The sequence below is a fragment of the Rhineura floridana genome, chromosome 11 (genome assembly GCF_030035675.1).
Source record: "Rhineura floridana isolate rRhiFlo1 chromosome 11, rRhiFlo1.hap2, whole genome shotgun sequence".
Classification (NCBI taxonomy): domain Eukaryota; kingdom Metazoa; phylum Chordata; class Lepidosauria; order Squamata; family Rhineuridae; genus Rhineura; species Rhineura floridana.
In genome coordinates this window covers 59,455,173-59,477,519 of record NC_084490.1, presented here as the reverse complement: position 1 = coordinate 59,477,519, position 22,347 = coordinate 59,455,173, and the positions used below count along the sequence as shown (strand labels likewise).

General features: G+C 40.4%; 1 protein-coding gene across 1 annotated transcript in view; it reads right to left on the bottom strand.

Moving 5' to 3' along the window:
* Window positions 1–10,074: 10,074 nt before the first annotated feature.
* The window catches only part of RMND5A (required for meiotic nuclear division 5 homolog A), a 29,407-nt gene continuing 17,134 nt past the window's right edge, over window positions 10,075–22,347 (bottom strand). The window contains exons 5-9 of the mRNA XM_061589395.1: window positions 20,655–20,821; window positions 18,371–18,536; window positions 17,832–17,934; window positions 15,889–16,043; window positions 10,075–13,940 (exon numbers count right to left, since the gene is read on the bottom strand). Of these exons, the coding sequence (XP_061445379.1) occupies window positions 13,877–13,940; window positions 15,889–16,043; window positions 17,832–17,934; window positions 18,371–18,536; window positions 20,655–20,821 (655 nt within the window). The 3' untranslated portion in view covers window positions 10,075–13,876. The remainder of the gene's footprint in view (window positions 13,941–15,888; window positions 16,044–17,831; window positions 17,935–18,370; window positions 18,537–20,654; window positions 20,822–22,347) is intronic.

Below are 22,347 nucleotides of genomic sequence, written 5' to 3'. Positions count from 1 at the left end.
GTTAACTTACCAAGAATTATTAGAAAATGTGCATGGAGAATATATAATGAAAGAGAGAGAACAATTAAATTAATAAAGGAAGGATATAGTTCACAATGGTTTGCCTATTTACAATTGTTAGAAAGATACAAAATGGATAAAAAAATGTATGGGTTTGAAATAAATAAATCTGATTTTGAAGTAGATTTGTGTACAAATGATGAATGTATAATTGCAAAAATGTATAATTTTTTATTGAAAATGGATATGGAAGAAGAACAAGTAAAAGAGTGTATGGTCAAGTGGGCAAAAAATTTTGGTTATAATATACAAATGGATCAATGGGAAAATATGTGGAAAAAAGGTTTGAAATTTACATTATGTTATAATCTTAAAGAAAATTTTTATAAAATGATGTATCGTTGGTATATGACACCAGAAAAATTGTCAAAAATGTATAGTAATGTTTCTAATGTATGTTGGAAATGTAAACAACAAGAAGGATCTTTTTACCATATGTGGTGGTCGTGTAAACAGGCAAAATTATTCTGGGCACAGATAGGTAGGATGATGCAAAAAATTTTGAAGATAAATATTCAGTCAAAGCCAGAATTTTTTTTATTGGGCTTTATGGGTAAATAAAAAGAAAAGAAATATGGAAGAATAATATTATATATGATTACGGCAGCAAGATTATTATATGCACAAAAGTGGAAAATGGAATCAGTACCAACAATGGAAGAATGGCTATTGAAATTAATGGACTTAGTCGAGATGGACAAATTGACATGCCTTCTTAAAGAAAAAACGACAGATACATTTCTTAAGGAATGGAAGCCTCTTTTGGACTTTTTGTTGAAAGAAAAAAATGAAATGATGATAATGGGATTTGACGATTAATCAAGATAGACTATGGAAAAAAGTGAACTTTGTATGTTTTAGGGGTCAAGTTTGATATATATTATGTACCTATAGCTGATCTGTAACAAATCGGAAGTCAAGTTTTTTTTCTTTTTGTTGTATTGTTTTTGTTGTTTGATTTTGTTGTGTTTGTTTTATAAAAATTTGAATAATAAAAATTATTACAAAAAAATAAAATAAAATAAGCAGTCATGGAACAAGATGGCTGCAAAGGAGAGGAGCTTCTCGTCTCTGTCAGCTCACTCCAGAGCTTTCAGGAGCCAAAGCAGCAGCTTGCCAATGCTAACACTTCCCGCTGTTGGGATCAGGCATTTGAAAGCGCTGGGCATCCTGAAGGAGGTTTCCACTTTAAACAGCTCCTTAAACCTGGGATGGGGTACCTGTGGCCCTCCAGCTGTTGTTGGCTTTCAACTCCCAGCAGCCCCAGCAAGCACGGTCAATGGACAGGGAGGATGGAGTCTAGCAACATCTGAAGGGCTGCACGTGCCTTGTCCCCCCCTTAGTTTTTTGGAGGACCTGCCCTTCTTAGGCCCAGTATAAACTTGCTCACATGTACCCGATGTTCTAGCTCAAGTAGCGCAGCTTGATGTAAAAACGGAGAGAGGGTCCCAGCTGCCTCATGTTGCTGCTTGTTTGGACACTATCACTGAACACACCAAGGGGATAGAAGAGAAAGCAAGTTAGGCCTTTACTATAAAGTCACTGTCAGGCAAAGTTTAAGCCTGAACAGCAAAAGGAAAGGAACTAAAGGGCTTAATATATTGGACCCCAAAGATCAGAGGTTTTTCCAGACCTAGAGGATGAGGCAGCCACCTCAGATGCTGGGAGGCAGGGAGCAGGTCTTGGAAGGCAGAGAGACGTGTGCATGTGCGTGCATGAATGCTACAGGGCCTGCCCCATAGCTACCCTGTATCCAGTGGCAGCTGGTGGAATCTGTTCTGGGTTTTACCCTGACTGTTCAAGAAGTTGTCCAAGGTGTGTCAGCACCCAACAGCCAAAAGAAATCAACCCGCTTTGGCACCTTACACAAATCTTTGAAAGTTCAGACTAAAACTCGGAGTGGATTCCATTGCCCCACTGACACTGCCTGTATCCCTCAAATGCAATAGAAGTTGCTGTTGTTCTGTCACCTTGTGTTGAAACATGATTCAGCTGCCAGCCCAGCTGGCTTCTCTACATGGAAAGTAGGGGGATGCCACCTTGTCCTTCACCACAGGCAACAATATGTCTTGGACTGACCTTGCTAATGGGGGACAAGATGCAGAAACTTTCCACAGGTGCAGAGATCTAATCTTTAGATTTCAAAATCTAAAGATTACATTATCAGTTCCACCAGAACAGGTGCAGAGCTTAAATAGAGTAATAATACCCTTCAGGTATGTCAAGATCTCTTGCCAGAAGCTTTCAGATGGTAATAAAATGATGCTGATGCTGATCATCATCATTAAAATCAGTTAAAATAATTTACAATCAAGTTACAATGTAGAGCAAGTCTGTGTGTAAAATCAACACAATCACCAATGCAAGAGTTGGGCTTGCCTGTTCCTGAGTTTATCCTTTCAGATTTAGGTTTATTTATTTATTTTCTTACATTTATATCCCACCTTTCTTTCATCAAAGAACTCAAAGTGGCATACATGTTGTTCGCAGGTGGTCTCCCATCCAGGCACTGACCAACCCAGACCTGCTTACCTTCAGCATGGGTGGTGGCCTCATGTGCCTCAAGACCATAACCTGAGCTTTTATGAGGGTTCTCATACAGATATCATCTGCAAAGAAACTAACCTTAAAAAAAAAGAATAGGAGCCCAACTTCTAAAACAGGCCAGCCTGCAAGTCTAGGAAGGACTCCTGGCTCCCAGCTGGCGGCAAAGACTGGTTAAAGAGCTGCTTCTCCAGGATGTCTTATCTTCTGCCGCCACCTAGTGTCGTCATATAGAAATGCAAGTTCTATTGAATAAGCCTTCCTTGCCACCTCTTTAATACTTTACTGATTGCACAGTGAGCTGAAAGTGACTATATTGTTGCTGCTGCTGAATTAATTTATGTGTTGCCTACTGCAAAATACCTCTAGGTGACTTACAGTTAAAACATACCACAAAATACATATGTTAAACATCATACAACAACGAACAACAAAACCACACTTTCAGCAGAGTTTAAAATGCGTCTGTAGGGTCTCTTGCTCCACATCTGAGTGCTTCTGGCAGCAGACAGTGATATATCTGATTGGTATTACGAAACTCCAGCATACAGGCACTGGTTTCCAATTGTCCCTTTCTATCAACCACCTCAGATCTTGAGAGTTTAGGATTGATCATTTGTTACAGTTATTATCTTTAAATAGTTTATACAATTTACACCTTATCTTTAATAGATTATTATCAATCAGTGTTAGTGAGGGGTAGTTGTGGTTAATATATACACTCCATTAGAGTTGAGTGACTCACCTGAGACTGGACAGAGAATTCGCCTGACAAAGAATTTTACCAGAAGTTTTTTCATAGTTGTAAAATACTTCATTTTGGAGTTTATTAAATATTCAGTTTGAGTGCCATAGAAGGGAAAGGAAAATTTTATTCAGCATGGGACACCTATGTAACTGTGTGTAATTCTGGAACAGAAAGAGGATACAAGTGTGCTCTGGCATTAATTACTGAGACATCCTTGGTATGGCTTAGATCCAAGGAACTGTCCAAGCAGCTCTGTGGGTCCAAGGATGCTTTAGACTTTTTGTTTCCTGGACAGCAGTTTCTCCATGCCACATGACAAATTACTTCTGAAACAGGAAAGGAATTTCAAGAGCAGTGTGTGGTGGTCTGTCAGAATGGTCTGATTTAAAAGAGAACGTTTTCAAAACATTTTACTGGGCTTATCCAAGTACTTGGGCAGAGATTCCCAAACTGTGGCCTACAGACCACCAGTGGTCCATGAATTTCATTCAGGGCGATCTGCAGTGTGTCTGTAAAAATACAATTAAAATCATGCATCATCCAGCACAACGCATTACAAGTGCTACAAGCAGAAAATCATTGATGTTCAAGTGGTCCATGGGGGACAAAATCTGAGAAGCACTGACCTATTTATTTATTGGATTTATATCCCACCCTTCCTCCCAGTAGGTGCCCAGGGCGGCAAAGGAGATCTTTAGATTCTGACCTTTTACTTAAGTGCAAAATCTAATTCTGCAAATGCAAAGCAAGATACATTTGAAGCATTACTGCAGTTTCTATTGAGAAATCATTTATTCTGGAGTACTTGGATTTAACTTTGCTGCTCCAGTTCAGTGGTGCCCTTTGTTTAAATCTGAGGAATTGCAGCTAATGGGTATTTTTTGAAATGGCAGTACAGTACTGTTAACCCTACCCCTAATATTTTTGAGGGACAAGGAAATGTGGCTCATTTCCAGATGGGAAATATTTCTGCATATATTTGGAACAGCTCTTTATTGGTAACTGGTAACTTAAATGAAGTATTTAAGGTCCTCTAGATGTTGCTGGACTACAGCTCCCATCCTCCCTGATCACTGGCTCTGCTGACTGGGGCTGATGGGAGCTGGAGTCCAGCAACATCTAGAGAGCACCAGGTTCCTCACTCGAAGAGCTAATGACACATACTGTTTCCACACGTTATGTGGTGGTTATGTGTCATAATGCAAAACATCTGGCATAGAGTGTTCTGTGAGATGTTAGCTATAATAAGGCAGACAGTAATAGTTTCACATTTATAAGCTTTATTTGGTGTTTTTGAAAGTTCAGGTTAGAATTTGAAAGACAAAGTTCTCCTGGTGTTTTTCCTCATGGTGACAAAACTTCAGGTTGGTAAATGCTAGTGTTTGGAGAGGACTGTCACTAGATGACAGGTATGAACGGACTTGGACACTTTGGCTGAAATGTTGACATGTCCCCTGAGATCCCTTCCACGTGGCAGTTTTACTGTGGATTCAGTACTGTTCCTTAGCCACTTTTCACAATGCTGTCATCAAAATGTCAGCCCATACTGTTTCTTCATGTAATCCAAATTTCTCCTTACTTCAGAAAATCCGCTAAGTGTAAATAACATGCGCAGTCACTGCTAGCGTATATTTCTGGGTGGGTGGTTTGTCACATAGCGATCTTTCAATGAATGGCCTCTGTTGTTACACCCCTGAGCAGAATTACAGAAGGCCTATCATGATAAAAAGAAACGTTTCAGGCTGATGAGTGGGGAGGAATACGACTGTGCCAATCTTTCTGTAAATCAGGGATGGAGAACTGGATCTGACCAGCCAGTCAGATCACAATCTCCCCATTCCCTGTGGGCCAACTTTGGCAGGTGGGTGGGGCCTCTCCCATGTGGGTCACCTGACATCACCATGACATCAAGTGACCCATTTTTCTCTGCCCATGTGATTTCAAATTGCTGCTGCAGGCAAAGGCACCCTTTGCAAGCACCGACAATCAATGAGCAGTGCTTGCAAAGTCTGGCACCCTTGCAAACTCAGTCATGATTGCAAACCTGGCGTTTTGTATGCTCCACCGGAATTGTCAATACTTGCAAAAGCACAGCGCTTTTGGGCTTCCCATAGGCATCTGGTTGATCACGGTGAGAACAGGACGACAGAACAAATGGGCCATTGGCCTGATCCAGCAGGCTCTTACGTTCATTCGAGGTGCTGATGATCAGCTGATCATTAGTGCTTGCCAAGTGCTGTCCCTCCTCAACTGCACTAGCGCAACCAAGCCCCACTTGCAAAGGAAAAATCAAGAGCTCAATTTAAGCTCAATTTAAGGGAGCCACGTCCTTACCTGCTCCACACCTGGTATCAGGGGTGGGTGTGGTTTGGGGGAAATAGCCTGCTGAGACAAACTGACACCCATGCTGGGCCACCAGAGGATCCCACCCCTGCTGTAAATTAAGATAATTAAGGATAATCTCCCAGCCTTCTTCAAGTGACATTTGGCCTCAGCATTAAGCACCCAGGGATCCAATCGGGATCCATGCAGTCCTGAGCTGCTGCTTCTTGTCAGTTTTTTCAAAGAATCCCCTGCCGCAGGAGGAAGCCCTATTGTACGAAGCTATCAGAGAGGTTTGAAATAAAGCAGCAGCGGAAAAAGGTGCCTTCGTGCACCAGCAAGCCCTCTTGCTGTCCCCCCCCCCAGCCTCTGATACTGCAAGAGACTTTTGGAGAGGTTTGGGGCGGGAGTAAGAAGATGCTCAGGACTGGTTTGATTCCACTCCCCCCACCCCACCCCCAGCAATTCAATTGGATCCCCGGATGATTTAAAATGAAGTTGAACATCAGATAGTGATAGGGCTGCCAGGTCAGAAGCATCTCAAACCCTGAGATTTTATGGGCTGGCCCTAGTGATGTAATGGGGGCAGGCCCTCGTGAAGTCATTAAGCATGATCCATTAAGCATCAACCGCACTTGCTTGGAGCATACCACTCAAACAAAAAAATTTCTCTGATTGGAAATTAGTGCAAAATGCTGCAGCACAATTGCTGACATGAGTGACCATATTAGCACATAATATCTCTGCTCTGAAATCTGCACTGGTTGCCAATTTGCTACTAGGCCAAGTTCAAAGTTCATAGTACTTGTTCTGCTCTTGTAAGAAATCAATCCCTTAGTGTGGCAATAACTATGCTTTGGAAGTCCCTGCCTATTTACAATTGGCAGGCACTTCATTGTACTCATTTTGGCACCTGTTAAAAACATTTTTGTTTAGGCCAGTGTGGCATAGTGGTTAGAGTGTTGGACAATGACCTGGGAGACCAAGGTTTGAATCCCCACACAGCCATGAAGCTCACTGGGTGACCTTGGGCCAGTCACTGCCTCTCAGCCTCAGAAGAAGGCAATGGTAAACCACCTCTGAATACCGCTTAACATGAAAACCCTATCCAAAGGGTCGCCGTAAGTCAGGATCAACTTGAAGGCAGTCTATTTCCTATTTTACCCAGGCATGTAGAAGCAATTATGTATTTTATCTGTGTTTAACTCATTGTTGGTTTTCTTATTTTGAATGTTTTTAAATACCTGTCTTTAACTGTTTTTACCAATAATTTTATTGTTTTAATTCCTTCTATAAACCACTTTGAGTTTTTTTACAATAAAGTTGTATATAAATGTTGTAAATAAAATACATAAATAAATTTCTGAGTCACTGTGGGCCTTGGGTCTCTTTCCTCTTTTATACTGAGTCAAGCCATTTCATACCATCTAGCTCAGTACTGATGACATGGACTAGCATTAGCTTTCCAAGATTCCAGGCAATAGTCTCTTCCAGAGATTGAATTTTGGACCTTTGCATGCAAAGCATGTGTCCTACCACTGAGCTACAGCCCTGTTTTAAAAAGTATCTTTTAAAATTGTTCTTTTCAATTCACTAATGAATGCACAGCATACTAGGGCAGATCCACACCATGCATTTAAAGCACATTCAACATACATTTGAAGCACATGAATCCCACCACAGAATCCTGGGAACTGTAGTTTGTTAAGGGTGGTGGGAACTATAACTGTGAGGGGGGAAACTACACTTCCCAGGGTTCTTTGGGAGAAGTCATGTGCTTTAAATGGAAGTTGGTTGTGCTTTAAATGTATTATGTTGATCTGCATTACTTCATAAAATTTGCTTGCATATAAATAATTTTAATAAAATTTTAAAATGGAAATAAGCTACAAAGTTTACAGCCTAATCTGCCCCTCAGAGTGAAAACAACGGGGGGGGGGGACATGACCACCCTAAGCAAGAAGGGCACACTTAAAATGTAGAGGAAATAATAATTTGTAAATAATTTACAACCAGTGTGAAATCAGATACATATCAAGACATAATATGAAGAAATATTTATGTAAGCATGAATGTCAAAGATGTTTATTTACACAACCTGTAAAGATACTTATAGTGCAATCCTATGCATGTTTACTCAGAAGCAAGTCCCAATGTATTCAATGGGGCTTACTCAAACAGGGAAGTATGCACAGGACTGCAGTTCAGTTATAAGGAACTTCACTTACCCAATCCAAAATTCAGAATCATGCCACTTTTGCAACTGTTTTATATTTGTTTTATGGTTATTGTATTTTAAATGGCTTTATTTCTTGTTGTGAGCCACCTTGCTTTCCAACCCTATCTCATAGGCTTGTTGGAAATATTCCATACACACACACACACTGGAGATGTAAAAATACATACACTCCATATAATAGTTTATTGGCAAAACCTGTTGGCCATTGCAGAACATTTTTTTTAAGTATTGGTTTCCTGCCAAATAAAAGCAGTGACACCTAAGTAAGCCTTGCCTAACTGCTTTAAAAAATAAAAAGGACCGGAAGAGGCGAGATTTACAACACCATCCTTTTCTATGTTCACTCAAAAGTCCCATTGTTTTTCAGCACAATCCTAACCATGTCTACTCAAAAGTAAGTCCTACTGAATTCAATGGGGTTAACTCCCAGGTATGCGGAATTAGCATTGTAGCTTTACTCCCATAAAAGCTTCATATTGGGAAGGTTTTCCAAACAGGTTACAAATAAGACAAATAAACTGCCCTCTTCAACAGTCCAGTAAAATTTAAACTTGTTTGACTCCTTAATTAGACAAGTATAACACTGCAGTATGTACACTTTTTAAAACTTCTGTTCAAAAATTATTTGAAAGATAAAATGTATATGCCATTTTTGCAAGTAATTAAAAAAACCTGCATGCACACTTTTATAACCAAAACTGTTTACTGTGTATGCTACCAAGATCCCACTGTGACCTTGTTATAGCACGACCCTATGCATGTTTACTCAGAAGCAAGTCCCAATCCTGTACAGAGAAAGTACTCTTTATGCTGCTGAAAGCTATGTATTTACTGAATTTCTGATGTGAGACAAGCAGGAAAAGGAAACTGTTCTCCAAACTTGAAATGGGGTTTAGGTATTGCCTGGGCATCTACAAAACCTGTCAATCACAACCCTGACTTCATTTATTGGCTAAAAACCTGAAAGGGCAAGGATCAGAGCAGCTGGTACCAACAGAAGTTGCAGGGTTGGCAGCGGCTGTCATTTTGGTTTATATCTTTTGAACCAGACCACCTAGAAACTAAGAATCTGGAGATTAAAGTGACTCACTTAGAGAGGACCCCTAAAAACCGGAGCCTCCAGGCAAAAACAGGAGACCTGGCAACCCTAGTTACTGAAGGCTGGGAGAGAGGAGTTATCTTAATTTACAGAAAGCTAGGCCATGTGGGCCTCATACCTGCCTCTCCACTCAAAGTACTGATCAGACTCACGTTTTCATTATTAGATAGTGCATAATCGCTTTGGAGAGACTTGCTCAAATGCCTGAGGAAGCATTTCATGGTCACCGCCAACCCTTGCGACCCATTGTTCTATGCAATGAATTTTTAAAAAGAACTAATATTTCTTCTAGATCTGTGTAAAAATGGGTGTGGTTGTTTGTTACAGTTTTTAATAAAACGGGAAAGAAAGAAAAATTGGAGAGAAGCTTGCAGAAAGTCAGGGCTGTTTGGCCATTTGCTATCTTGATTTTTTTTAAAAGCCTATTCATATGAGACTCAAAGTTCTGTTCTTAGAAGGGCTAGACCTGCAACCAGTTTGCATTTATGTTAAAGCACCTGTTTTTGAACCATTGCAAGAGGCAGGCTTTTGTGCCTGTATCCAGTCTTGCCACACACACCTTGTAGACCTTAGAGTACAGGGCACTCCAAAGAGCTCCTCCAAACTACTTGGATTTCTGTCTAAACATTATGGTTGAAACTTCTGCCATTTTGAGCAAAGGTGTACCCTGACAGGTAAAATACAAAAAATGACACATTTTTAAGGGGGGGGTGTTATCCCACTCTGAAACTCTTTCAACCTATAACCATTTTATAGGTATTTCTCTCCAATAAGACATCCTTTTCACATAAAAAGCCTTTTGATCACCTCATAAAGGGGCATGACTGAAATCTTATATGGAAATGGTACTTGATACCTAAAACATAAAGACTGTCATGATTTTCGTGGGCCTTATCCAAATCAAATTCCCCCAAGCTTCCCTTCTCTATCCCTAACTGCCAACCCATCTTCAGTCTGAGGTTGTGGTTGAAACCAATGCCATTGTGTGTGGCAGGGAACGCTAACTTGTTGGAATTTTGTTTCATACAAAATATGTGGAGACAATGAAATCAAATGAACAGATTTAGCAAACATTTTTACTGATTACAGTAACAGTGTAACATTATACATCATCTGTAAGCCTAGTAACTTCTATCCATTGATCATCCCCATGCATTCATTCAAGTATGCACTGACAGAGCTACCACATCGGAGTCTCAGTTCTCCATGCTGAACACAGAAGAGAATTTTATCCGTGATATATAGCGTCTAGAAAAGCAGGCAACCATTCACTTGGAACATGTTATACACATCTAACATGCTCATATGCATTACTCTCACCATCACTCCCAAGATAATCCATCTCTAGGTTGCTATCTTCACCATTCATTGTCAGCTCTAATGAATGCCCTCAGGCAATGACAGGCTTTGGTCTCCCTCAAAGTTGTTTGCTAAACAAGACATGCCTGTGTAATGGTGACTATTCTTGGGAATATGGGGGGGGGGGCTAGATGAAGAAATGTGTAGCTAGACCTAAGACTGCAATTTAAACACGCAGTCTGGTACTCTGAAACTGCAGCTCTCACAAAGCAGTTGGGCTTGTCATTGTGAAAAGCTAATTCTGCTTTTCTTACAGTTAACAAAATGTAATTTATGCAGCCTCATTTCCAAAAAAAGGCAAAAGAGGATCCATTTGCTAACCTTAAAAGAAATTAAAAGGCCGAGAAAAATCTATATTCTCACTGGGCGCAACACAGCTGGTAAAAGAGGGGTTGAGTAATACGTCTGCACCGTTTGATACCAAAAACATATATAATTCATGAGTGTCCATGAATTATTAGAAGTGTACAAGCAGACAAAATCAATCACATAAGATCAATGGCAGTTCACATCTCTCATGCTCTTCCATCATACAACTCATGTTGTATGCTCCCCGCTGATTTGCAGGAGAAAAAAACCCCATTCGGGGTCCACTAAAATCACGTCAGTCATATTTTGGTATGAAGATGTCAGTCCTTATGGTCTTAGGTATAAGAAAGGCAAACCAACATGGGCTTTTGAGCAAAAGGATGCAACAGAACTCATTGGCTAAAAGCCTGACAATTTAAGAACACCCACTGAAATCAATGGGTCATAGACATGCAACTGTGTATAAGTCACATATATTCTTGCATGATACAGTTTGCCTTGGATAGAGGGTAGAGGGTTGTTTTTTGGTTTGGTCTTTCATTTTGGGACAAACCCACATGTCGTTTATTGCAAGGGTATATTTTGTTGTTCTCTCTTTTTTGATATCGCTGTGTGCTGTTTTTTAGTACTCTAAATATTTGCCAGGCTATCAGTATGCGGTATCAATGGTCCCATAACTTAAAAGTCAATAAAAACTATTTAAAATAACTGTCTTAGATAAAGCAACCAGTTTACACTGCTGTTTTTAATGTTTTCTTGCATCCCTTTGAATACAAATACGCATTTGGTATGCTGATGCTGACAAAAATGCAATTCCCTTCCACATTAAAAGCTATTTCACTGAGACCTCATACCTGCCCATAAAATATTTTCACTATCGTTTGGTTGGTCAGATTTATTTAGAAGTTGGTATGGATGGGAAAAGGCCTCACTTTGTAAAAAGCTAATGCAGCTGTATTTTTCTACATCCCGTTTTTCTGTGTGAGTAAAATCAGTCTGCCTAAGTGTATTTGTAATAGTATCGACCATTCATTGGGGCCCAACCCCAAAAGCACAAAAAACCCTTCACCAATATTCTTCTGTGTAGTGCATTGTGCTAGTGCATTTCTCATATTTTAGGATCCAAGCAAAGTTGGGTCCTTTGTTTTTGCTTTTCAGCAGGTCCAGTACAAAACACATTGCTGCCTACAGCAAGGCACACAACCCCACCGCTGTCGCCTCTCCATGCACCGACCTCCTCTGCCTCCACCTACTTTGATATTCAGTGTAGTCACTCCTAAGTCCTTCAGGGGCCAAGTTGCCCATGTCTTGCTCTGAGGAACATATGATTCTTCCATGAAGTGAGGCCCTGGAGAGCGTCTGCCATGCTGGAGCTTTTGCAGCTGCAATACTGTTTAAAGTTTTATAGTAATAAACAGACACTTTAAACAGGCATTCGCTGGGACCACCTCACCCACAAGTGACTCGCTTAAAGGATCCTTCCTCAGATCAAAGCACAGGTGGTCCAGACAGACCTTTAGAAGCACCACCATCACTTTGCCATAGCAGCAACATAGTGGGATTCTCCAAGAGTCCTAGGTAGCAGCCACTGGGCCAGGGATGGCAACTCGCTGGCCAGAGGCAGCACTAGCAGCAATGGTCAGGCAGCCAAACAGAGGTGGGCAGCACTGTAGATGGGCGGAGACAGCAAATGAATGGGCTGAGAACACTGTTCCACTGCCTCTCCCAATCCATGACCTGAGGCAAGGGGCTCACCTTGACTAATGGGTGGGCCAGCCCTATTTTTAAGTCACACAATAAAGAAATCTATTATTTCATATATTGTCGCATGGCAAGTAGCTTCTTTGCCCCATTAGAGGACAATGCAATGAATGCACGCAAGACATTTGTCATGACATGCATCAAGTTTAGAAGTACATAGTCCCTTCAGATATAATCTATAGTACAAACATATATCAGTTTATCTATCATAGCTTTCCCCAGAGAATCCAAAGCACTGTAGCTTGGCAACAATACTGAGAACATTAGAGATCCCTAGCACCTCCCCTCCTAGACTACAATTCTCAAGATTCTGTGGAAAGAGAAAATGAGTTAAACTCGATTAAGTGTCTAGTCTAGATTTCCCCTTTGTCCTGACAAATTTGAGAAGAAAGCGATATTGGTTGTCAGGGTAGCAGTGAGGACAAGGTCATAAGCACAATGCTCTTGACTGCAGAAGACATATTAGTTTCTAATAAGATGGAGGTCCAATCCTGTGATCAACAGGATACAGGATTACTTACATCATTGGAACATGTTCTTTTCTCCATCTTACTAATGTACGTTATCAACAGTTTATTTGGTTCAGATAACTTTATAAATAATGTAACTTACCATGTCTACTAAACTGTACAGCAACACGACATTGATCTTGAGTACAAAGCTTAGGTTAGAAGACTAAATAAATCTGGTGAGTAAGTATCCATTGACAAACATTTCTTTCCAGTCCAGAGTTACATTTATTGAATACTCTCAGCTACACAAAGCTCTCAATCGTGGAATCAGAAATGGTTTTGAACTCTGTTAAATATTCATGTAGTTTATATATATATATATATATATATATATAAAATCACATTCATTTGAAGTTCTGTTTAAAAGTTGGAAAAATGTTCAACAAAAAAACCCAAACCCTTCGAATATCACAGCTTTGAGTTGGGATAAACCAGTAAGAACAGAAATACAGGTATGTTTATAACCACTATTCAATTTATCAAACCTTTTTCTGAAGTTCTCTCTTAATTATTTACACACTAAGGAAATCAAAACTTTTCCCGTACATTCTTTATGGTGATGCTCATCTTTCAGGGTGATAAAAAGCAGGACAAATATTAGACCTATATAGTGCTTGGTTGGTGTCTGCTTTAACAAGAGAAGTCACCATACATTTTAGTACAAAAACCTGCACTGAATGACAACTGCTGGTGTAGTATCTTGATCAGATATGAAGACCAAGGTTAGAGTAAAAGCCCTATAACAGATAGTATTTCTGCAGCTTTTCCAATCTGGATGTCTGCACTAAATGTTGGCAAAAAATTCTGGCGCATTAGGCTTATACAAAACACAGGAGTCCTCCTCGGCCTGTACAGCATAAAATGGGACGTGTCAGCTTCAGTCTTCCAAAACACACAGATAAATTACATAGTGAATTGTGTCCTCAGAAGAATATTTGTTTGGCATCTCCAGGACTCTGTTCCATGGGACAATAGGGACATTTTAATCTAAAAACAAAGAAAATATTAGCTTGTTGCAGACTATAACAACGTAAGAACATCCCCGCTGCATCAGACCAAAGGCCCTTCTGTTTCAGCATCCTGTTCTCATAGCGGCCAAGCAGATGCTATGGGATGTACTTGTGATTCCCAGTAACTGGCATTTGGAGGCATACTGTTGCCAACAGTGGAGACAAAACTTAGCCACCATGGCAAGCAGCCATTAATAGCCTTATCCTCCGTGAATCTGCCAAACCCTCTTTTAAAGCCATCAAAGTTGGTGGCCATCACTTTAGTTCAACTATGTGCTGTCTGAAGTCCTTTCTTTTGTCTGTCCTGAATCTTCCAACATTCAGGCCACGAGTTCTAGTGTTATGAGAAAGGGGGGGGGACTCTATCTACACACCATGCATGATCTTATACATCTCTATGATGATCCCCTTACTCACCTTTTCTCTGAACTAAAAAGCTCCAAATATTGTACCCTTTCCTCAGAGAGGAGTTGCTTCAACTCATTTCTACAACATCCTTTTTGAGGTTGAGGAGATCAGAACTGTACACTATTCCATGTGCAGTTGCACACAGACTTGTATAAGTGCATTCTGATATTGGTCCCCAGCATGGAATTCACTTTTTTTCACAGCTGCTTCACACTGGGTTGACATCTTCATCAAGTGATCCACTACAACCCCAAGTCAGTTGTTGTATGGCTCTAATTGCTTTATTTATCTTATAATTGTCTGTTTTATTGTTGTAACCCGAACTGGGATCTTACAGTAAATGGGATGGTAAGAAAACAAATAAATAAATAACGTGTTCAAGGGCAGTCATTTAGGGCACTGCTCTTCAACTTTGGGACCCCAGATGCTGTTGGACTACAGCTCCCACCAACACCAGCCATCTTAGCCACTGGCCAAGGACGATGGGAGTTGTAGTCCAACAACATCTGTGGGCCCAAGGTTGAAGAACAGTGATTTAGGGTATCTAGAAATGCTACCTCTTTGTCGTAACTGAACATAGTATATCCAATCTATGTGAGGGTGACTGAAGTCACCTATTACTACAGCTTTTCCTCTTTTTGATGCCTCCTCGGTTTCATTCTCCATCTCAAGATCACCCTGGGCATTTGGGGCAGGGGGGGAACAGCAGTAATTTACTCTTGCGGCCTGCTATTACCAACCACAGTGATTCTATGGAGGAGTCTGCCCCTTGTTGGACTTTGTCCTCTTTGATGTGCAGTGTGACATCACCTCTAGTACACACTTCCCTGCCATTCCTATACTGTTTGTATCCAGAGATAACCATAGCCCACTGGTTCTCTCCATTCCACCAGGTTTCCATTATGCCCACTATTTCTATGCTCTCCTCTAACACCAAGTGCTCCAGCTTGACCCTCTGGACTCAGAGGCTTGTAACATTAGCATATAAACACAGTGTCTTTCTCCAAATGTCTTTGTGCTTGCATTTTAGCCTATGGTCCTTTGGCCTCTGTGGATTCTTATCATGTGCCTCTACCCTCTCAGCGCCTAGTTCTACCCCTCCTCACTTGAACAATCATAATCATTCCCCCCCCTTATGACAGGGGGATGATTTGTTCCAAACAGGTCACTCTTCAGCTCCTGCTGCTTTCCCCACCACCACAATCAGTTTAAATGCTGCTCTGCCACCTTGCTGATTTTAAGTGCCACCAGTCTGGACTTTTAACCTTTGTACTGTGAAAATGCATTTGCTTAAACTGTAAATATCAGATCAACCTGGAGCCCTATTCTGGATTTCCACAAAATCAGGCAACATAATCTTCTAAAAGCACTGCTCTAATTGCCAGAGATTAAACTTGTTTCCACCTTTTTTGGAATTATGAATATAAAAGTTCAGTAGAAAGTTTAATTTAGTCATATTCCACACCTCATCTCCCAAAACACATATTCAGTTTTAAATAAGTAGGAATTATACTTACTTGCTGCCATTAAACATTTTATTTAGAGCATCTCTTGATATAATATGACCACAAACCAACTTCATAGGTGGATTATTATCTGTTGTTTGCTGACGAAGGATGGGGCAGGCGAATATTGAATGATACCAACACTTTTTGCCAAGGTCCACTTCAATCTGCACAAATGCAAGACAATGTTGCCACCTGGTTTATATCAGTAATTTAACACTATCTACTTGTGGGCATCTTCACTGGAAAATATTCATAGCTGCTCTATATTGCCCTACCACAACTGATAACCACAATAAAAGTTTACGGAGGCAATTCTTATGGTAATATAAAAGAGTTCTTCATGATAAATGCAGAGCAGCAGCACATGGCACCTCTCCTTGCTACTGGTCACTTTCCTGGGAAGGTAGAGCAAGCAGTACATGGGTGAATGCTGGAATACAGGCACTTAACTGTAGTAACTGCCTCTTCTGGAGGCTAATACAGACAGAGTGGCTTAAGCACGCATGTACCATCATTAAGAGTACAAAACATGCACACCTGCTCTAGAACTTCTAAAGAACTAAGACAAGGGCAGAAGCCCAGAAGGCACAGATTTCATCAAAACCAGTATCAAATGATCACTTCCTAAGTCAGCACTTGTTTACCATGGAGCAAGGAATTGTGCAGCTGCACACAAAAATTTAATTTGAATGCGGCCTCTTTATGTTCCAATGAAGTAAGTTTTATATAAAATAACTAACTCCAATGGCTCAATTCAGAAACCAAAAACACTATGCCAAACCATGGTTCGGCAAAAAACAGCACAGTGGGAACAGGACCAGAGCTCTCCCAGGAATCCACATGCTTGCACGTTTGCACTAAGCCATGGTTTGGTGTAGTATTACATGCAAACTTAGCCAATGTTTAGAACCCAAACCATGGTCTGGCTTCCAAGCATACAGACAAGCAAGCTGTTTGTCTCCTTTTGTTTTCCATCTGCTTAGCACTCATGATTCTATGATGGCAGGCTGCTGAAAATGGAACAAGGACTGTAACTATGGTTTGCCATGCCCTATTGTAACTCAGCCTGTAATTAAGTCTAAGCACATACAACTGAAACAACTGCTTATTGCTTTTTTGTTTACCCCTGCCTTTACTTCCCATCCCTTCTCCTACTGCTTTCCCTGTGGCCAATTTTAAACTGTAAACTCCCTGGGGCAGGCATCTATCCTCTTCTACTCTGTGAAGTGCCACACACAGTAATGATGCTATATAAATAAAAAAGAGGCATCATACCAAACCATAGTTAAGCTATCATACATGGTTTATTCTGATATTTATTTTAAAAACATGTATGCATAAATCACTGAATGACTACTGCATTTACAAACAAATCCTTAAAATGAGTGTTGAAGATAGCTTCCACAGCAATTGTGTTGCAGCATAGTGATTTCCCAATAATGATGATTTCCCAATTAAGACCATCATCTGCGAACTGGCCTTAAATTCTCTTATAAGGACTCTATCACACTGTTAGAACCTGAATAAACAACTCTGAAAAACTTCTGATCACAGAAATACTTTCCATTATTTATTAATCTGCAACTAACTCATAAGAGCTCAAAATATTACTTATCAGTACATTAATGTCATCATACTGCATAATGAAAAGGAAATTCAAAGTAGGGAATAATTTGGGCAATGCCATAATAATTCAAAATCAGACGGTGATAGAGTCATTCTCTTCTGTGCAGAGATGGCATTCTCTTAAGCACACACATCTCTGATTCGTCACAGGGGACATTCCACAAAGCAATGGAGTCTCTAGCCAGAAACTACCCTAGTGCATTATACAGGATGATTCAATTCATCCTTTCTAGTCATTGCACTACGAAGGAATGCTTAGTTTGGTTTAGTAGGTGGGAAGTTTTTACAATAATTTGATACATTAGCAGATACCCAAAGTTACTTACCGGTAGTTCATCTTTCTGATTCCAAACCCCAGTGCACTGTCTCTGTTCAATCACAGCTTTTATATTAATTAGAGCTGGCAATGCTACACAACCTGCTGAAAAGCTGGGAACACAATATATTAATGTTAAATATTGCCTTAAAGATGAATATTTTTGTATTTCTATCTGCGTACGAAGGGTAAGAAAAAAACAGACTTTGCTTTCCTTGGTGTGATTCTGAATTGTCAGGTAATGCATAACGATGAAGCCCGGCAGAATGTTTGTTATTCATAAAATAGCCAGGTAAATTGGAATTAAGCAGATTCCATGGATTTGCTTGGGGGCTTATTGTTCTTTGTAAATGGTGTAGTCCACTAAACTGAAGATGAATCACTGTCAGAGCAAACCATTTCCAGGTACTACATTAAGTTTTATTATATTTTCCATTTTCTTTCCTTGGAAGGATGTTAGGCAACTCTGTATTCCCTACGATGCCAATGCCTAGGTGAGGTTCAGATAGTCACATTTTTAAAAAGTATCTAACACGAAAGTAGTCATACCTAACACTAAGAGGTGATTCAACCGAAAGTCCCAGCAGAGCACAGGCATCCCTCGTGAAGATGTCACAGATGTCTGCCCACTGGTTTGCATCCAACAAATGGACATATGGAGAATTTTCAATTCCTTGCCTCAGGTACACTAAGCTTCCCATCAATACTTGAATATCTGTGAAAGACAGCAGATCTGTAGTTTATGTATTTTATTAGATATATTATATACTAAGGGTTTTGTCCCTGTGCACTTCATGTGCCAACCCCACTCCCCCACATCCTCACAGACACCCCCACCCCCCTTGCCAACCCCCCAACACCAGAGGTGTAGTCATCCAGGTTCCTGGGAGGGTCTCAGACCCCTTACTTTTTTGGGAGCAGGGTCCCAAAGTCTCCAGCATCCTATGAGCCAATCAGCATGAAATGGGTATGTATTAGCCACTGAGAGTAGTCTTCTAACATGCTTCCTTGTCTTTTCCTGCTGATTGGAGCCAATCAGAGGGAAAGGAGGTGAGTCAGTCACTGAGAAGACTCTTCTCAGTAGCTAACTCTTTCCACTTTCATGCTGATTGTCTCCTAGGGATATCTGTTGTTGTGGAAGAAGGAATTAACAAGAATCTTATTCTCAACCCAGCAGCCAAAAAAGGGGCTGGGTGGGAGGGGGCATGGCTGTGACTATCATGAATGGACCCTTCATCTCTAAATTTGCCACTATAAGAAGTGTTAGTTGAAAAAAACCTTTGCTCAAAGGTTTCCCTCCAGAAGCTGTAAGCTACAAGTCCCATCAGCCCCAGCTGTCATAGACAATGGTAAGGGAGGATGGAAGTTGTAATCCACATCATCTGGAGGTCAACATATTGCCACTATCATGATGGGAACAAGGCAAAGCAACATTCAGATTCCTGTGTTCCCCACTCCCTGGTGTGGCCTTGAGGAAGGGTTCAGAAGCTTTTGCTTCCATTTTTGATTAACTGCTGCTTGCCATTTTACCCGGACCTGACACACTGAGGTTAATCCTAACAGGCTTGTTTGAAGCAAAGCTACATCAAACTACTGGTTATGAAGTTGTCTTGTTTCAAACAAATCTTAGTTAATATTAACCTCAGTGAGTCGGGTTCAGGCAAAATAAGCTGCAGTTAATCAAAACACAGAAACAAAAGCTTCCAAACTTCTCCTCACGGTCACACTGGAGGAGAAGGGAGGGCAAACTGTGCAAGCCTGAGGCTCACTGCAATTTGTTCTTGTCACAATAAACCATGGTTTGTTCTGGCATCCAAACACCGCCAACATTAGCTTTATGATCTTCCAAACAGACTAGATATATTTTATTTGATGTTTGTAACCTTTTGCACCTGTGCCAAAGAGCTACACAGAATCTAGTTTAAAAAGGTCAAACCTCTGATCAGCTTTTAAGAAGGTGCCTTGTTAAAAAAGTCCCCTGTTTTAAACAATATTTCTTCTGCAAACTTTTATTTGGTATGCTGCTGAATTAAACCACATCGGAATTCCTCAACTATAATTGTTCAAACACATCAGAACTTCCTCAATGGCACAATAGTGTCTTCGAAAAAGCCATGACCACAGAGGCTTCTAGATTTACAGAAAGTTAACAGTCTATTTAAAAGTAGAAAAGATGTATAAATGGGACTTCAAAATACTCAGCTTAGCTGGATTATGCCCTTAATTCATGAAAACATTTCAAGATTCTTTTCATATTTTTAAGCCTAAACATCTTGGTTGCAGTGCTCAAGTTTGTACTAAAAAAGATCACAAGAATATGAACCCCTGGGTTAGGATCTAAAGAACCACTGAACTTCTGTGAACACAAGTGTCAACTGTACTTATGTTGTTTGAACAGCACCCCTCTACAAGCAAAACGTTCCCAAAACAGAAGGACGTTCCAGAGACGAATTTATGATAGATATGGCATACAGAGTGGGACAGCTGTTTTTTAAAAAGGGGGTGGGGGGCAGAGAGAGACAAAAACATCCCACTGGTTCTTAGTTTGTTTAAAGAAGCTCTTGAGATCCTAGCCCTGGAAAATATTTTGGAGTGGGAAAATGATCAAGAATATACCTTGTCAAGGCATTTCTGCCTTTTTAACAGGATACACAAGCGTCCACATATTGGTAAAATAAATAAATAAATAAATAAATAAGTGAATAAATAAAACTCCAAGAAGGATAATCAAGCCATATGAGGCAGGGAAATACCTACAGCTGACAAACTGCAAATCACCAATCTTAATCTAAGATTACAAACTTGTACTCTTGTGCATTTGAATGTTGCTTACCTTTCTGATGGTTCAGAGCAAAGGGCTGAAAGTTTTTAGCGTATTGCAATGCTTCCCTCTGGTTTGCAGTTCCGCCCATTAATAAACTAATAAAATATAATCTATGTAGCTTAAATTCTAAAGAGCTATTCTGTGCCATAAGCATTTCTCTGTTTGATACAGCCCACCTAAGAGATAGTGGAACGAAAAGAAAAAGAAAAACAGGTTCACCTTAATAGGAACACTGGTTTATCAATTCAGTATTTGCCACAGGGCGTTTTGGTTTAAGTTTGCAACATATTCCATGCAGAATCTCCCAATATACTGCCAGTGAAGTCACCCTGGAGGTAGAATATCACCGCTGTTTTTTTAATACCATCAGCTCCTATTCAGTTTGGAAACTGAAACCAACCAATCACCACTACTTTTTAGTCCCTCTTTGCAAAAGTCCAAAATTAACATTCATTGTCTTGCCCTGAAATTTGCAATTTTAAAATCTGCAGATTATTTCCTAGGAACTATGGCTCAACAGGCCTGGGGAGGAATTTATACTGAGGACAGTGTCATCAGGTGTAGTCAGATCAGAGTTCTGAAGAAACACCTTTCCTTGTAAACAATCACTCATCTACATTCCTGTCCCAAGTAAGAATTATCTCTGGGCAACCGACAGGAAGGGTTTAATAAACTGGAAGAAGCTGGGGTTCCCCGCCTCTTCGCTACTGATGTGCCAAAATAACTTGCACGTGAAAAAAAGGAGTTAGTAAAACATTTTCTGGACTAGCAGCTTTTGTAGACCTATTTGCAACACTGTTACAAAAAATTTTTTCACATATATTTTGTTAACTAATGGACAATTAACCTGTAATTAGCCAGCTTATATTATTCACTGAGTAACCATTAATAGTTTGTCACACATCCTGGCAACTGTTTCCTGTGCTCTGTTTATTTGGAGCAGTGACTGGATAAAGCAACTTCCAAGTATTATATTCCAGAATGGAATGCCAGTTATGCCAGTTATACCAGTTTCTTCCCAAACACCATTCATTTCATCATTAGATTCACCCCCCTCTACTGTTGGTGGGGAAACTGAGTCCTCCTGTACCAGAACTGGCTGGTGCCTGAGGGGTGACATAGGGGCATCTTGTTAAGCGGTGCTGATGATTATATAGGAACTATTCCCTATGAGCCTTGGTGAGAAACACACAAGCCCGTCGCTCATTTAGCATGCCTAAAAATGTTCCATGTTTAATTTCTAGCAAGATCTGAGGAAAGGGCAGGAAAGAGGGCTAGATTACCCCTTAAGTATTCTCACACTTTTGCTTATTTGCGATTCTCTGGACCCTCACAAAGATTACTCAGGACTAACGATGGGGAAAATGCTGTCACCTTTCTTGAGGAGTTCCTGATTTAGGCCACTATCTATGACAGTCTATCACAGGAGCAGTGCTTGCATATGAAACAGCCGCTATCATGTGGCTCCATTAGAAGGGTTAAAAGAGACATGGAGCCGCCCTTCCTTGCCCTGCCCTGCAAGGTATACTAAAAGAGGTCAGGCATCACGGAAAGGGTTGTCTTGTGAGGTTCAACACCAGCCACTGAGTCGCAGAACTCAGAGGCTGTACAAAGGGACCAAGCTCTCTGAGGAGGCAGTCACCTTTTTCTGTCTTTGATACATCTGCCTATCACGCTGAGCATAACCCAGTTGGCTGGAATG